General features: G+C 44.2%; 1 protein-coding gene across 7 annotated transcripts in view; it reads left to right on the top strand.

Annotated features, from left to right (window-relative positions):
• The window catches only part of lifra (LIF receptor subunit alpha a), a 208,977-nt gene that overhangs the window by 163,256 nt on the left and 27,687 nt on the right, over positions 1-18,034 (top strand). For all 7 annotated transcript variants that reach the window (XM_078560383.1, XM_078560393.1, XM_078560374.1 and 4 more), the window contains 6 exons: positions 2,627-2,756; positions 3,621-3,787; positions 8,518-8,663; positions 15,152-15,317; positions 16,058-16,125; positions 17,422-17,632. In XM_078560383.1, the coding sequence (XP_078416509.1) occupies positions 2,627-2,756; positions 3,621-3,787; positions 8,518-8,663; positions 15,152-15,317; positions 16,058-16,125; positions 17,422-17,632 (888 nt within the window). The remainder of the gene's footprint in view (positions 1-2,626; positions 2,757-3,620; positions 3,788-8,517; positions 8,664-15,151; positions 15,318-16,057; positions 16,126-17,421; positions 17,633-18,034) is intronic.

The raw sequence follows: 18,034 nt of genomic DNA, 5'->3' as shown, positions 1-18,034 counted from the left end.
TGCAAAGTTCGCGGACGACACAAAACTTGGGAGATTTGTGAGGAGGACAGTGTAGAACTTCAAACTGACATTGACACATTGGTGGAGTGGGCAGATAGGTGGAAGACGAATTCAATGCGGAGAAGTGTGAGGTGATACACTTTGGTACAAAGAACATGGAGAGACAGTATAAAATAAAGGATACCATTTTAAAGGGTGTGCAGGAGCATTGAGACCTGGGTGCATATGTACATAAGTCATTAAAGGTGATAGGACAGGTAGAGAGAGCTGTTACTAAAGCATACAGTATTCTAGGCTTCATTAATGGGGGCATAGAGTACAAGAGCAGGGAGGTTATGATGAACTTACATAAGACACTGGTTAGACCTCAGCTGGAGTATTGTATACAGTTCTGGGCACCACACTATAGGAAGGATGTGAACGCATTGGAGAGAGTGCAGAAGAGGTTCACGAGAATGGTTCCAGGGATGAGACGCTTCAGATAAAAGCAAAATACTACGGATGCTGGAAATCTGAAACAAAAACAGAAAATGTTGGAAAACCTCAGCAGGCCTGACAACATCTGTGGAGAGAGAAACAGAGTTCACGTTTCGAGTCTCTATGACTCTTCTACAGAGCTGGCTCTTCAGCTCTGAAGAAGGGTCATACGAACTTAAAACGTTAACTCTGTTTCTCTCTCCACAGATGCTGTCAGACCTGCTGAGGTTTTCCAGCATTTTCTGTTTTTGTATGAGACACCAGTAATGAGGAAAGAGAGGTTGGGACTATTTTCCTTGGAGAGGAGAAGGCTAAGAGGAGACTTTATAGGAGTTTTCACAATAACAAGGGGCCTGGACAGAGTAGATAGGGAGAAACTGTTCCTGCTCGTAAACGGATCAAGAACCAGAGAGCACAATTTTGAAGTGTTTTGCAAAAGAAGCAAATATGAGGTGAGAAAAAACTTTTCTCACAGCGAGTAGTTAGGGTTTGGAATGCACTGCCTGGAAGTGTAGTGAGCAGGTTCAATCAAGGCATTCAAGAGGGCATTAGATGCTTATTTAAATAGAAATAATGTGCAGGTTTACAGGGAAAGGCAGATTGGCACTAAGTTAAAATGCTCAGAGAGCCAGTGCAGACACAGTGGATGACCTCCTTCTACACCGTAACAATTCTGTGATTCTGGGAGATTACAGTCAGATCAGCTATGATCTTATTAAATGGTATAGAAGGCTCGAAGGGCCAAGTGGCCTATTCCTGCTCCTAGTTCATGTGTTCGTATGTAAATTGCATTCGTGCCACACGTGCCAAGCATCTCCAACAAGGGAGAATTTAACCATCTTCCCATGACATTTAATGGCATTACCATCGCTGAATCTCTGACTATCAACATCCTGGAGGTTACTATTGACCCAGAAACGGAACTGGACCAGCCACATAAATACTGTGGCTGTAAGTGTAGGTCAGAGGCTGGGAATCCTGTGGCGAGTAACTCACCTTCTGACTTCCCAAAGCCTGTCCACCATCTACAAGGCACAAGTCAGGAGTGTAATGGAATACTCTCCACTTGTCTAGATGAGTGCAGCTCCGAAAACACTCAATAAGCTTGACACCATCCAGGAGAAAGCAATCCGCTTGATTGGCATCCTTTCCACAAACATTCAACATTCCACTTCTTCCACCACTGACACAGAGTGGCAGCATTGTACACCATATACAAGATGCACTGCAGCAAATCACCAAGGCTCCTTCCACAGTACCTTCCAAACCTTTGACCCCTACCATCTGGAAGGACATGGGCAGCAGAAGTATGGGAACGCCATCATCTGCAAATTCCCTCAAGCCACACACCACCCTGACTTGGATCTATATCGCCTTTCTTAACTGCCGCTGGGCCAAAATCCTGGAACGCTCTTCTTGACAGTACAGTAGGTGTACCAACACCAGATGGACTGCAGCAGTTGAAGAAGGTGGCTCACCAGAACCTCCTCAAGGGAAGTTGGGGATGGGCAACAAATGCTGGCCTAGCCAGTGACCCTCTATCCCATGAAAGAATAAATAAAAAACAGTGCACCACATAGTTTACACAAACTCTGCAATACCAGTGTACCAGATACAGCCTTGCGCAATATATGCAGTATACAATATGTGATGGCTAAGGTGGCTTTCACCTCGAAAGACGATCAAAGGGAGGTAAGTTTACTTTTCTGGTTAATGGTGCTGCAAAGTGGAAGCCCAGTACTATCAGAATGAAATTGTTGTATTAGGGACCAAGTGTTGCTTTACCTGCAGGGTTTCTTTCAGTTCTACTGGTCATATTGTTGCTGGAATCGTGGACTGATTTATAGCGCTGCTTATCTCTGCTGCTCCCTTTTGACAGCTTATTAATCAGCTGCCTTCACCCTCCTTTCAGCCTCATATATAGTCAAATTTCTTTTGTCCTGTTGACTTAATTTCATTTATTTAGTCCAGACTGATACTCTCAGCACTAACCAGCAACTTTAAAATTCAAATCACTACATTTGGATTCTACTGTACTTGCATCATAATTACTGTAACAACTCAGTACATTGCAGCATCATCAGTGAGATGATTATTTTCAAAAGCAGCGTGATAATGAACTCTTTTGAATTTGTGTCTTCTAATTTAGATCCACCCGATATACCAAAAAATCTCAGCTGTGAAATGCGTGACTTACAAACACTAAACTGTACTTGGGAACCAGGGAGGTTGACTTCATTAGTTTCAAAGCATAGGACTATATATCGTCTCATTGGCGGGTAAGTTCCTCCTTCTGTACCTGTATCACTTTTCTCTTGGTAAATTTGTGTTCATCAAGGTGTTAGTTCCTCAGGAGATTAACCACGACAGTACTGGTAGGGCCTTTCTCCATACCTGTCTTATGGCTTTTCCATCTGAGGCTGCTGTTAAAACGGTGTTGAAGTAGGGGCAGTTCCCATACCCAGTGGAGATCAGACTGAAACTGCCTAAACACATTCCATGAAGTTGATAGACAAATGTTCATCCAGTCCTTTTGGATGTGATTTGAACACTGATCCTGCAGGTGAAAAGTCAGCTACTTCAGAGCATATTTTGTAAACTGTTTTCCTTTGGTCCATCTGCCTGGATATTTATGTCTTGGGCTAGGAAACTGCTCCCAAATATCAGCATTGGGCAGGAGTATGCCGAGATGACTAATTCTTCTGGAGTACCTCCAGTGTTGCAGCATCTGCGGCTTTGCTGGTCAGTTACATTGCTGGAATTCCAGTGCAATGTGCGAGGAGATGCTTTTCAGGTCAAACTTTCTGCTCGCTCAGGTAGACTCAAACAATCCCATAACACCTGTTCATACAAGAGCTGGGGAATTCTCCCAGTGTTGAGGCCATCATTTCTCCTCAACCAGTAACATTCAGAATAGGTTATTCATTTATTTGCTGTACAGAAATTGACTGCCCTATATCCCCATGTTGTTGCCAATGGACACATTTTATCCTTTCTATATATGTGAAATTACTTTGGGAAGTTCTAACTTTAGTCCCCACAAGTTGTGCAGTTTGAAAATCTGTAACTAAATAGAGGGTATTGTAGAATACAGTACCATGCAACAGTGACTACACAGAGTCTCTTATGTTGTCATTCTTTAGGTCATCACAGATCTCTCTTCCATGTGAGGTAGCTTCAAGGACCTATCCCAATTACTGGTGTGGATTTCCTATTTCAAATGGCAGTGGTAAACACAATATTTCAATACATGCAAAGAATCCATTGGGGGAAACGCAGTCCCATATCATAGTGGATGTGACCCGTGTGTGTAAGTATATCGCTTAAAATAGAGAGTGTACTAATCCTTCTGGTCTTCCTTCTGCTTTTATTAAAGGAGGTATCTTTTGGAATATGTGTATTTTCCTCTGGATGTGCCAGTTGCCCTCCCATAGTTCATTGAAGTGCCCATCCCTCATGTGTTAAACCAAGCAAAGTTAGCAGGCTGTTCAGACAGAATCACAGTGCAGAAGAGGCCCTTCGAGTCTGCACCGACACGTCAGAAACACCTGACTTACCTACCTAATCCCATTTACCAGCACTTGGCCCATAGCCTTGAATGTTATGACGTGCCAAGTGCACATCCAGGAAATTTTTATAGCATGTGAGGCAACCCGCCTCCACCACACTCCCAGACAGTGCATTCCAGACCGTCACCACCCTCTGGGTAAAAATGTTTTTCCTCACATTCCCCCCTAAACCTCCTGCCCCTCACCTCAAACTTATGTCTCCTTGTGACTGACCCTTCAACTAAGGGGAACAGCTGCTTCCTATCCACCCTGTCCAGGCCCCTCATAATCTTGCACACCTCGATCAGGTCGTCCCTCAGTCTTCTCTGCTCCAACGAAAACAACCCAAGTCTATCCAACCTCTCTTCATAACTTAAATATTTCATCCCAGGCAATATCCTGGTGAATCTCCTCTGCACCCCCTCCAGTGTAATCAAATCCTTCCTATAATGTGGCAACCAGAACTGCACACATTACTCCAGCAGTGGCCTCACCAAGGTTCTATATAACTCCTATGTGACCTCCCTACTTTTGTAATCTATGCCTCAATTGATAAAGGCAAGTGTCCCATATGCCTTTTTCACCACCCCACTAACATGCCCCTCTGCCTTCAGAGATCTATGGACACAAACGCCAAGGTCCCTTTGTTCCTCAGAACTTCCTAGTGTCATGCCATTCATTGAATACTTCCTTGTCAAATTACTCTTTCCAAAGTGTATCACCTCACACTTTCCAGGGTTAAATTCCATCTGCCACTTATCTGCCCATTTGACCATCCCGTCTATATCTTCCTGTAGCCCAAAACACTCAACCTCACTGTTAACCACCCGGTCAATCTTTGTGTCATCCGCAAACTTACTAATCCTACCCCCCAAATAGTCATCTATGTCGTTTATATAAATGACAAATAATAGGGGATCGAGCACAGATCCCTGTGGTACGCCACTGGACACTGGCTTCCAGTCAATAAAGCATCCTTCTGTCATCACCCTCTGTCTCCTACAACTAAGCCAATTTTGGATCCACCTTATCAAATTACCCTGTATCCCATGTGCATCTGCCTTCTTTATAAGTCTCCCATGTGGGACCTTGTCAAAGGCTTTGCTGAAATCCATATAAACTATATCAACTGCACTACCCTCATCTACACACCTAGTCACCTCCTCAAAAAATTCAATCAAATTTGTTAGGCATGACCTCCCTCTGACAAAGCCATGCTGACTACCCCTGACTACCACTTACCTCTCCAAGTGGAGACAGATACTCTCCTTCAGAATTTTCTCCAATAGTTTCCCTACCACTGACGTGAGACTCACTGGCCTGTAGTTCCCTGGCTTATCTCTACAACCCTTCTTAAATAGCGGAACCACATTAGCTGTTCTCCAGTCCTCTGGAACCTCCCCTGTGGCCAGAGAGGAATTAATAATTTGGGTCAGAGCCCCTGCGACCTCCTCCTTTGCCTCCCTCAGCAGTCTGGGACACAAATCATCCGGACCTGGAGATTTGTCCACTTTTAAGCCTGCCAACACCTTGTCACTCCCTTTATCATTTTGCTTGAGAACTTAAGTCTCTCTCCCCGAGTTTGATACCTTCAGACATGAAGTATTCATTCAAAACTCTAGTGATGTCCTCTGGCTCTACCCATAGATTGCCCCCTTGGTCCCTTATGGGCCCTACTCTTTCCCTGCTGATCCCCTTCCCATTGATATACTTATAGAATATCTTGGGATTTTCCCTAATTTTACCAGCCAGAGCTTTCTCATATCCCCTCTTTCCTCTCCTAATTTCTTTCTTAAGCTCCACCCTGCACTTTCTGTACTCCACTAATGCCTCCGCTGATCTGCTTCCCATGTACCTGCTAAAAGCCTCTCTTTTCCTTCTCATCGTAACCTGAATATCTCTGGTCATCCATGGTTCTCTGGGCTTGTTACTCCTTCCTATCACCCTAGAGGGAACATGTTGTACCCTCCCCATTTCCTTTTTGAACACCCTCCACTGTACCTCTGTAGATTTCTCCACAAGTAACTGTTCCCAGTCTACCTTGGCCAGACCCTGCCTTATTTTACTAAAACCCACTCTCCCCCAATCCAAAACATTTTTTTTGTAACTTGTCTATTTCTTTGTCCATAAACAAACTTAAACTGTACCATGTTGTGGTCGCTAAAATGCTCGTCCACCACCACCTCAGCCACTTGTCCGGCTTCATTCCCCAGAATTAGGTCCAGCACTGCATTGTCCCTTGTTGGACCCCCTACACATTGCCCTAAAATGTTCTTCTGTACACATTTCAAGAAATCCACTCCATCCAAGCCCTTAACACTATGTCTATCCCAATTAATGTTGGGAAAGTTGAAATCACCTAATATAATTACCCTATTGTTATTGTTTTTACACACCTCCACAAATTGTGCACATATTTGCTCCTCAATTTCCCACTGACTATCTGGGGGTCTATAATAAACACCTAACAATGTGGCTGCCCCTTTTTTATTCCTAAGCTCGACCCACAAAGCTTCATTCGATGCCCCCTCCAAGATATCATCTCTCCTTGCTGCAGTAACTAACTCCTTAACTAATAATGCAACGCCTCCTCCTCTTTTACCTGCTCCCCTGTCTCGCCTGAAGATTCTATATCCTGGAATGTTGAGCTGCCAATCCTGCTCCTCCCTCAACCACGTCTCAGTGATGCCTATTATATCACAATTCCACATGTCAATACCTCATCCGTTTTACCTGTAATACTCTTGGCATCCAGCCTTGCCTTACTCCTTTGAAGTTTAATGCAGCTGTACTCCCTCTGACTTGATTGTTTTACTGTATAATGATGTGCCCCTATTCTGGTAACATTCTGTGTCCCCTCCTGCTTGCCGAATTAGTTTAAACTCCTCCAAACAGCACTAGCAAACCCGCCCGCAAGGATGTTAGTCCCGCTCTGGTTCAGATGTAGACCGTCCCGCTTGTACAGGTCTCACTTTCCCCAGAAATGGCCCCAGTGGTCCAGAAATCTAAAACCCTCCCTCCTACACCAACTCTTAAGCTACGTATTCATCTGCGCTATTCTCCTATTTCTGAGCTCACTAGCACGTGGCACTGGGAGTAATCCAGAGATTCCAACCCGAGAGGGCTTGCTTTTTAGTCTACTGCCTAACTCCCAGAATTCTTGTTGCAAGACCTCATCCCTCTTTCTACCTATGTCATTGATACCAACATGTACCAGGACCTCTGCCTTATCACCCTCTCCCTTCAGGATGCCCTGCAGCCGTTCAGTGACATCCCGGACCCTGGCACCAGGGAGGCAACATAGCATCCTGGAGTCACATTGACGGCCACAGTAGCACCTATCTGTTCCCCTGACTATAGAATCCCCTATTACTATTGCTCTTCCTCCCTTCCTCCCCTCCTGTACAGACAGGCTGCTTGTGGTGCCAGAAGCCTAGCTCTGTCTGCACTCCCTGGAGGAATCAGCCTCCAAAACGGAATACCGATTTGCGAGCGGGACCCCAGGGGTCTCCTGAACTACCTGCCTGTTTCTCTTGGACTGCCTGGCTAGTCGCCCATTCCTTTCCTTCCTCAAGTCCCTTCATCTTCGGCGTGACCACCTCTCTACATGTGCTATCCACGATGCTCTCAGACTCGCGGATGCTCCACAGTGTCCCCAGCCGCCGTTCCAGCTCTGAAACCCGAGCTTCCAGGAGCTGCGGCTGGACACACTTCCTGCATACATGCTGGTCCCGGGCACTGGAAAGGTTCCTGGCTTCCCACATGGAGCACGAGGAGCACCTCACGGCTTTGAGTGCTCCTGCCATGACTTATCCCTTTAAATTAAACCTTTTAAGTCAATTACTCTAGGGCCCTTCTTTCCTGATCCTCGTTACTGTAGAATATACAAACTCTAAACCACAAAAAGACCTTGAACTATAAGCGATTAAAGTAGTAAATACCTTACCCACTACTTACCAGTGATTCCTTTCCCTTGTAGCCTCTACTGCTGCAGCAGAGCAAGACCCACGCTCTGAACATTTAAGTTGGATAGCAAGGAAAAAATGCAAAGAGCACCTCGTCCCCTATGCACCGAATTCCCACTTTGCACCAAATTGCCAATACCCACTCTGGCTGTGTCCCACTCAGGATGTGCTCTCTCCCCTGTTTGTGTGCAAGCAAACAAGTTCATAAAAGTGCAGCCTAGCATATGGAGGGTGTTTTTCTTTAATGTTTATTCTTTTTGAGGGTGTAGGTAATAGAATATCTAAGTATGTACAACATTATGACTCAAAGAATATATGTAGCCCAACAGCTTGATCTCATGAAATCATCCTTAGTGGGCTTTCCATTAAACTCCAGTGGTTCTCAAAGCTTCTTTAATTGAAATTGGTCAGTCCTTTTGCAGCTTTCTATTTGGCCTCAACAGTGCCATTAGCTTTTCTGTTTTGCCATAAGGTTTGACAACAAAGTCTGTAGGGGTTAAGTTGATGATTTTTAATCTTCCTTCCAGTTCACCCTTTTGCTCCTCACCAGCTGAGGCAAGAAACCAAAACGTCAAACACTGTCATCGTGTCCTGGTTAGATCAAGTAAACTACAGGAGCGTTGGGCTGCTTTGTGAGATGGTGATCAGAGATGATTCGGGGAGAAGCATATCAGTAAGTAAATACACCTTGGCCATTAATTTTGTTTTGATCCCCTTTTAATCTTTGCTGAAGTCACTAACTCTTCTGGAACTGACTTGCTGACCTTTGCCAAGTGACCGTTTCCTCTGTGCGAGTGTAAACAGTGCTGCCTTGATTTAAGTCAATCGGGACTGAGATGAGGAGAAATTACTTCACTCGAAGGGTTGTGAATCTTTGGAATTCTCTTCCCCAGAGGGTTGTGGATGCTCCATCATTGAATACATATAAGGCAGGGACAGACAGATTTTTGGTGTCTCAGGGAATTAAGGGGTATGGGTGGGAAAATGGAGTTGATTCTCAGGATCGCCCATGATTATATTGAATGGCGCAGCAGGCTCGACAGGCCATTTGGTCTACTCCTGCTCCTATTTCTTATGTTCTTGTGTAGTGGCTAAATGGTAATGTGACGCAAACCTATTTTACTCAGTTAAGTGGAGGTGATTAAATAATGCAGAATGGTATTTCCATTATTAAGAGGGTGTTGAGAACATCTTTGAAAATAAGGAGCCAGATTGGGAGATGTTTCAGGATGGTAGGATTGAAGTGGCTAAATAAGGTGTTATGATCCTGAACCAGACCCTCAAGGTTTTGGTAAGATCTGGTTAGGGATCAATAACTTCCAGCTTAAAGTAGATGATGTGTGAGATCCAAGACATTTGATAAGAGAATAAAGCCGCAAGATTTCACTGGTTTTGAAAAAAACAAAAATAAACCTTACTATATAAGGTCAGAAAGAAAAACAATTTACAATTTCTATCTTCTAGGATTACAGAGGAGGATTACGGAGGAAATACAGTTTAGAAATAGGCCATTTGGCCCAGCCAGTCCATGCTGGTGTTGGCTCCACTCAAGCCTCCTCCCATCTTTCGTCATCTAAAGCTACCATCATAGCCATCTATTCCCTTCTCCCTCTTGTGCTTGTCCAGCTTGTCTTTAAGTACATCGTTATTATTCACTTCAACCACTCCCTTTGGCAGCGAGTTCCACATTCTCACCACTCTTTGGGTAAAGAAGTTTCTTCTGAATTCCCAATGGGATTTCTTGGTGACTATCTTATAATTGATAGTCTCTAGGTATGCTCTTTCCCACAACAGGAAACATTCTCTCTCTATCCATTCTATCAAAACCTTTCAGAATTTTAAGGACCTCTTTTCAGTCACCCCTCAGCCCCCTTTTTTCGAGAAAGAAGGGACCCAATCTGTCAATCCTTTCCTGATATGTATACCCACGCATTTCTGTTAGCATTCTTGTAAATCTTCTCTGCACCCTTTCCAGTGCCTGTATGTCCTTTTTATGATATGGCAACCAGAACTGCACTCATTACTCTAAGCGTGGTCTAACCAAGGTTCCATAGAGGTTTAGTATACCTTGCCGACTTTTCAGTTATATCCCTCTAGAAATAGAATGTTAGACTCATTAATATGCACCCGCATGCCATAACAGCAAAGGTTACACTGGGACAAAGGTTCAGGCATTTTCCACTCCTGGCAAAACAGAACAGTACAGGAGCACACTGACAGCTTAACAGAGCCTCATCAGCTTGCAGGCTCCTATTAAATTTGCTGTGAGGAGTTACATTTAAACCAGGTTTGTTCAATTCACACATTGAAGGTGAGAGAGATGCTATGGGCCACACACTAAGTCCAGTATACACTTTACATTCAGGGTTAACTTGAGGTACATGTGAATTAACAGGCTAAGACCATAAGACATAGGAGCAGAAATTAGGCCATTCAGCCCATCGAGTCTGCTCTGCCATTCAATCATGGCTGATAAGTTTCTCAACCCCATTCTCCCGCCTTCTCCCCGTAACCTTTGATCCCCTTACCGATCAAGAACCTATCTATCTCCATCTTAAATACACTCAATGACCTGGCCTCCACAGCCTTCTGTGGCAATGAATTCCATAGATTCACCACTCTGGCTAAAGAAGTTTCTCCTCATCTCTGTTCTAAAAGGTCTTCCCTTTACTCTGAGGCTGTACCCTCGGGTTCTAGTCTCTCCTACTAATGGAAACATCTTGCCCACGTCCACTCTATCCAGGCCTTTCAGTATTCTGTAAGTTTCAATCAGATCCCCCCTCATCCTTCTCAACTCCATTGAGTATAGACCCAGAGTCCTCAAACGTTCCTCATGTGTTAAGCCTTTTATTCCTGGGATCGTTCTCGTGAACCTCCTTTGGACCCTCTCCAGGGCCAGCACATCCTTCCTGAGATATGGGGCCCAAAATTGCTCTCAATATTCTAAATGTGGTCTGACCAGAGCCTTATAAAGCCTCAGCATCACATCCCTGCTTTTATATTCTAGTCCTCTCGAAATAAATGCCAACATTTGCCTTCCTAACTACCAACTCAACCTGCAAGTTAACCTTAAGAGAATCCCGGACTCGGACTCCCAAGTCCCTTTGCACTCCAGATTTCTGAATTCTCTCCCCATTTTAGAAAATAGTCTATGCCTCTATTCTTCCTACCAAAGTGCATGACATCAAACTTCCCCAGGTTGTATTCCATCTGCCATTTCTTTGCCCATTCTCCTAACCTGTCCAAATCCTTCTGCAGCCTCTCCGTCTCCTCAATACTACCTGTCCCTCCACCAATCTTTGTGTCATCTGCAAACTTAGCCAGGATGCTCTCAGTTCCTTTATCTAGATCATTAATGTGATGACACAATTGTGTGGTGTTTTCAATCTCAAACTGTGATTGAAAACACCACACTGCAAAATAAATGGCAATGATTATATTGAATGGTGCAGCAGGCTCAACAGGCCATTTGGCCTATTAAATTTGCTAGAGGACTTAAATTTAAACCAAGTTTGTAGGCCCATCCCACTGACTCTCTTTCCCCCCCATCCCCCACTCAGGCTCACACCAACCCCCTCCCCAGCACCCCCATCTCACTGACTCCCCGCACTCACACCGACCCCCTCCCCAGCCCCCCATCTCACTGACTGTCCCCTCTTATCCCCACTCATACCAACCCCTTCCCCAGCACCCCCCATCTCACTGATTCTCCTCCTCCGCCCCCCCCCCCACTCTCACTCACACTGACTGAGACAGATTCCACAGATTTCTCAACAACCCATCCAGATGTTAGTAAATACTGTGAGTTAATCAATCTTGTTGAAACTCTTGTCCCTCTTTTGAGGGATTCCAGTCTTCACCTTCGAAGATCTCGCTTTGGAACTCTCTCCAAAAGGTGCTTCAACTTGGACGGCCTCAACGACTGCCCATCTCACAGGGTTTCAACCTCATCTCCTAAGACTCTGTTCCCCTCAGTCCCCGAGTCTGCACTCCAACGCCAACTTACAAGCATAACTTCAGCTCATCGGCTGTGCCAAGCAGAATGCTACTACTCTAGAGGGTAACCTTTACCCCAACGGTGTCACCAACTTTCTGCTGCCTTCTTAAGATCTTCAGGGCTTCTCCCAAGCCCCCATTTCTGCCTTTCTTCTGCTGGGAGCCTTTTTCTCTGCTTCTCTCTCTTTCTTCCTAACTGGAACCTCCTCCTTTCCCCCTGGCTGGGATTCCTCTTTTGGGACCGCACCATCTCCTGTCCAGGATTCTTCTCTGTTATGGCACTCTGGGTTTCTGCTCCATTTTCTTTTGCGCAGACACATTGGCGCACGAAGAACTACAAAACGCTGGATTGTGCATGCGTAGTCCGTTCCTTGTCTGCGTATGCACAAAAGCCCCCAAGGCAGTTTCCAGTCTCCTGACGATGAGGCAAGTCTGGATCTCATAACAAAATGGATACCAGTGATGGAACAGACGTCAAAGTTATGTGGCATTTATGCTATATTTATTGGTCTGTAGACCAATCAGGTTAACATCAGTGATAGGAAAGATAATGCAATCCTTCGTCAAAACACGGAATAGATAAACATCTAGAAACTTAAAATATACCACATAGTAGTCTTGTGCTGTATATATTTTGGGCTGTTTTGTGCTGTAATTACATTCAGCCCATCTGGTGTTTAGCCTCCTCAGGTGCACTATCCTCCTCCCACCCTTCTTCATCTAAACCCCAACAACGTTTGCAACCTTAATGTCACATTTGACCCTGAGATGAGTTTCCGACCTCTAATATTCATGCCATCATTAAGACTGCCTATTTTTGCCTCTGTAGCGTCACCTGATTTTGTCCCATCTCAGCCCATCCTACTACTGAAACCCTCATTCATTCCTCCTTTATCTCTAGACTTGACTATTCAAACACACTCCTGACTGCTCTCTCACATTCTACCCTCTGTAAACTTGAAGTCATCCAAAACTCTGCTGCCTATGGCTTAACTTGCACCAAGTCTTATCTCCCTATCATCCCTGTGCTCACTGACCTACGTTGTCCCCCAGTCAAGTTCTTTCCTTGTTTTCAAATCCCTCCATGGCCTCATCCCTCCCTATTTCTGTAATCCCCTAAGCCCCACAACCCTCTTGAGATATCTGTCCTCCTCTAACTTTGGCCTCTTGTGCATCCCTGATTTTAATTGCCCAACATTTGGTGGTTACATCTTCAGTTATCTAGGCCCCAAGCCCTGAACTTCCCTCCTTATACCTCTCTGCCTCTCTACCTTGCTTTCCTCCTTTAAGACACTCCTTAAAATCTAACTCTTTGACCAAGCTTTTGGCCATCTGACCTGATATCTCCTTGTGTCTCGGTGTCATACTTTGTTTTCTAATGCTCCTGTTAAGCACCTTGGGATGTTTCATTATGTTAAAGGCGCTATATGAGTATAAGTTGTTGTTTATGTAGCTTCCCCTTCAATGCAGCTTTGCTTTTCATCTCAGCTGCTCCATGTGGTAGTGAGTTGCACATTCTAACCCCTCTGGAGAAAGAAATTTCTCCTGAATTCCCGATTGATGACCTTAGTTTTGATCTTGCCTATCAGTGGAAACATCTTCTCCATGTTTACCCTATTGAATACTTTCATAATCTTAAAGATCTCTATCAGGTTACCCTGCAGTCTTTTCTCCAGAGAAAAAAGCCCTTGGCTGTTCTCCAGAGAAAAGAGCCCTAGGCTGTTCACTCTTTCTTGATAAGTATAATGCATCAGTGGGAGAGATGGTGGCATAGTGCTGATGTCACTGGACTAGTAGTCCAGAGGTCCAGGCTAATGCTGTGGGGACTGATTCAAATCCCACCACGGCAGCTGGTGGGACTTGAATTCAATTAATAAATCCGGAACTGAAAGCTAGTCTCAGTAACAGTGAACATGAAACTTTTATCGATTGTCATAAAAACCCATCTAGTTCACTAATGTCTTTAAGGAAAGGAAACCTGTCTTCCTTACCTGGTCTGGCCGACAGCAAGGTGGTTAACTCTTAACTGCCCTCTGAAAAGGCCTAGCAAGCCACTCAGTGCAAGGGCAGTTGGAGATCAGCAACAAATGCTGGCCTTGCCAGTAACACCCACATCCCATGAAAGAATAAAGGAAAATATAGTAAACAGTAAATCATTTTTGCTGTTTTTCCAGTGCCTCTAAGCACTCATTATAATACAGAGACCAGAACTGTTCACAGGGCTTCCAAGGTTCGTCTAACCAAGATTTTTTTTTAATTTATTCATGGATGTGGGTGTCCATGGTTGGGCCAACATTTATTGCCCAGCCCTAATTGCTCTTGAGAACATAGCGGTGAGCTGCCTTCTTGAACTGCTGCAGTCCATGTGGTTTAGGTGAACCTACAGTGCTGTTAGGCAGGGAGTTCCAGGATTTTGACCCAGTGACAGAGAAGGAACAGTGATATATTTCCAAGTCAGGATGGTGAGTGGCTTGAAGGGGAACTCCCAGGTGGTGGTATTCCCATGTGTCTTCTGCCCTTGTCCTTGTAGATGGTAGCAGTCATGGATTTGGAAGGTGCTGCCTAAGGACGCTTGGTGAGTTCTTCCTACCAATCTATAAAGGAATATTAGAACATCAGACGGTACATGTGGGAATTATAGATAGAACAAGTGATCATGGTAAGTGATCATGATGGAGCGGGATGAGGTCATGGAATCATTTGAAAGCAGTACAATTTTGAAGTCAGCCTACAGGGGCAGGCAGCTAGTGCAAATCTGGAGAGGACAGAGGTGATGGAAATGAGAAACTTTGTAAAGGGAAATGCACAGGCTATGGTATTTCCAATGAGGTAAGACTAGTGGAATGTTGAGGTGGATGCCAGATACAGCAAAAGGTGGTCTTGAGGTGACGGAGGCATGGACAAGGGTTTGGTCATATCGGGGAGGGATATGATGAAGATGGGCAAGATATAGGGAGGAAGCTGAGCTTGGTTCTTGCTGTGTGCCAACATTTCAATTCTCCTGACCTAAGGTTATGGAGTTCAGGCCAAAGACTCGCAAGTGCTGTTGGCAACCCTTCCCAGAAGTGTGCCCCTTATTACACACAATGGCAGAGCAGACTTTTTTCCTTGGAGCTATTGCTGAATAATTGACATCTTCTAGTCTAATCTATTTTTGTATTACAGCATAACTACTCTGTGACTGGAGGACCAAAGGATGCACGGCACACAGTAATATTGAACAATTTAAGACCCTATACAGGATATTCCATTAGAGCTCGTTATTCTTCACAGCATTTCTGGAAGTGGAGTAAATGGAGCAATTTTCTAAATTTCACAACTGAGCAAGCTGGTGAGTAACCAAGAGGAGGATAATCTAGTATAAAAACTGAGACATGTAAAACCAGAGATGTGAATGCTGTGGATAGGACACTTTGTTTCAGATAACCAGTCTCAGAAACAAACTCTAAAAGGTCAGACATAACATGGGTTATACGCAGAGTGAAGCTCCCATCAAACTGTCCATCAAACACTCCCAGGGCAGGTACAGCACAGGGCTAGACATAGAGTAAAGCTCCCTCTACACTGTCCCCATCAAACACTCTTTGGGGTGGAGAAAAAGAAGAAAAACTAATCCAGAATATGAGATTATGAACATCCTGCCATGTGATAAGGGGCAGTGACATATCCACAGTTGAAATTACTGTTATAAATCACAAGGGAAATGCTTGAGAGGCGTATGTCACTTCAGGGATGAAATGTGTGACACAGTAAGCAGGAATGTCATGGTTTTATACCACATTGCACTTACTGCTTTCTGTTTTGTCTGCATTTTGCTGGTGTGGTACTGTCGCAGTTTGAAGTTTGTGTCCTCAGCCAGTGTATTATGAATTTATGCCAAAAACCCAATCTAGGTGAAATTAAACAGCAAATTGAAAAGTATACCCTTGCTTCTTTATGTATAATAGTTATGGATAAAGCACTGTTGACAGTGTAACAAGGCAATTCCATATTGGGAAGTTGATAAACTATAATGTGAAACCTTTTATCCCTCCTATGTCTGTTTTTCCTCACAAATGCCTGTAATTACAGCTCCATCAGCCAGCCTGAATGTCTGGAGAAGGATTACGCCAGACAGAATTGTGACTCTTTACTGGAAGGTAAGGACCAGACATGGTATTTTTAAGATACAAGTTGAAAGTCCTGGCAGTAGACATCACCAAGATTGAGGGGGAGAAAAAATTCCATACTTTTGGGATAGACATGAAGGCCTCCAAGAGAATGGAGAAGAGATTTACCAGCATGGTACCAGAGATGAGGGTTTCCGTTAAATGGAGAGACTTGAGAAGCTGGGTTTGTTCCCCTTTGAGCAGAGAAGGTTAAGGAGAGTAAAAACAGAAACTGTTGGAAATAATAGGCAGGTCAGGTAGCATCTGTGGAGAGATTCAAAGTTAATGTTTCACCAGAATCAGTTATGTATTCGATTATTGCAGGGCAATCAACTATACAAGTAGGAAAGCTTTGCTGCAGTTGTACAGGGCCTTAGAATAGACTGCATCTGGAGTACTGTGTGCAGTTTTGATCTCCTTGAAAAAGGATAAAATTGCATTAGAAGGTTCACTCTACTGATTTCCTGGGATGAGGGGGTTATCTTATGATACCCATTGGAGTTTAAAAGAATGAGAGGTTCTCCTGCCAGTGGAAATGGTTTCTCCCAATCTACTGAAACCCTTCATAATTTCAGCAACCCTATTAAATCCCTCCTTAGCTTTAATACAAAAGCAAAATATTGCAATTCTGGAAATCTGAAATAAAGTAGAAAGGCTGTTAAGAGGAATCCGACAAAATATCGATGGAAATGGAGACAATAGAGGCAATGGGTAATATGAAAGGAGGTACTGGAAGGACTGCCTATGCAGATAAGTAGATAAGTCGCCTGGTCCTGATGACTTGTATCCCAGGCTGTGAAAGGAAGTGGGAGTGGAGATAGCAGATGGGCTTGTCTTAATCTTTCAATCTCTCCCTGGTTATGGGGAAATGCCAGAGGACTGGAGAATGGTAAATGTGACACCCTTTTTTCAAGAGAGAATGCAAGGACATTCCTAGCAACTACAGGCCAGTCAGTTTAGCGTCAGTGGTGGGTAAGATTTTGGAATCCATAATCAGGGGAAAAGAATGTAACAGGCACTTGGAAAGGTTTGAGTTAATTCAGGAGAGTCAGCACAGGTTTGTAAATGGCAGATCATCCTTGATTAATATCATTAACTTTTTTCATGGAGTAACAGCGAAGGTTGATGAAATAGGAGCAAGGAAGTTCCTGATCGAGAGAAAAGTTGGAGATGAAAGTGAGAGAGGGATCATCTATCAGCTGGAAAAGCTTTTTCTTACACTCTGCCTAGGGATCAAAAGAATTTCAGTGGTCAATTAAGTTGCTTCAATCTCTCTTTCTCTTGCAGCCACTTTCAGCTGCTGATGCGAATGGTCCAGTTTTATCCTATACTATAACTTGGACAAAGGTGGGAAGCAATTCGTCAAGTTCCATTGAGACGTCTATGTTGAACGTAGAGATACAGCTCGATCAAGCTGGCTACATTATTACTGTTGTAGCACAAAACATTGCCGGGACATCACCTCCCTCTGTGATTAGGATCCTTCCACACTCGGGTGGTGAGTGCTAAATGGTTTACTATTATTTCTGTGTTCCTCCAGCAGCTCACACTTTTCGACTTGGTGAGAGCCCTCACCGCTTTCCATTTTAAAACCCGACTGCCTCTCAGCTCCCTGCATCTCAAACCTGACAAGAGTGCCTTTGCAATCTTGGCTGATTCTGACTGTCAGCCTGAATCCCTGGACCTTTTTTTCATTCCCCTCCTTTCTTGCACGGGCTGGGAGAGGGGAAGGCAATGACTATAATACAAGTGCGTTGCCCAGAAACTTACCATACACTTGTGTTTATCAATTACTGAGACAAGTCAACAAGTTGCTTATTAAGTAGTCTTTGGTGGAGAAAGCTTGAAGTAGCACATTAACCATATAAATTCTTGTGACATCTAATTCTGTTCATTTTGT

Source organism: Cetorhinus maximus, chromosome 2, assembly GCF_964194155.1.
Source record: "Cetorhinus maximus chromosome 2, sCetMax3.hap1.1, whole genome shotgun sequence".
Classification (NCBI taxonomy): domain Eukaryota; kingdom Metazoa; phylum Chordata; class Chondrichthyes; order Lamniformes; family Cetorhinidae; genus Cetorhinus; species Cetorhinus maximus.
Note: the sequence above shows the minus strand (reverse complement) of the source record. Positions and strands in the feature narration are given on the sequence as shown.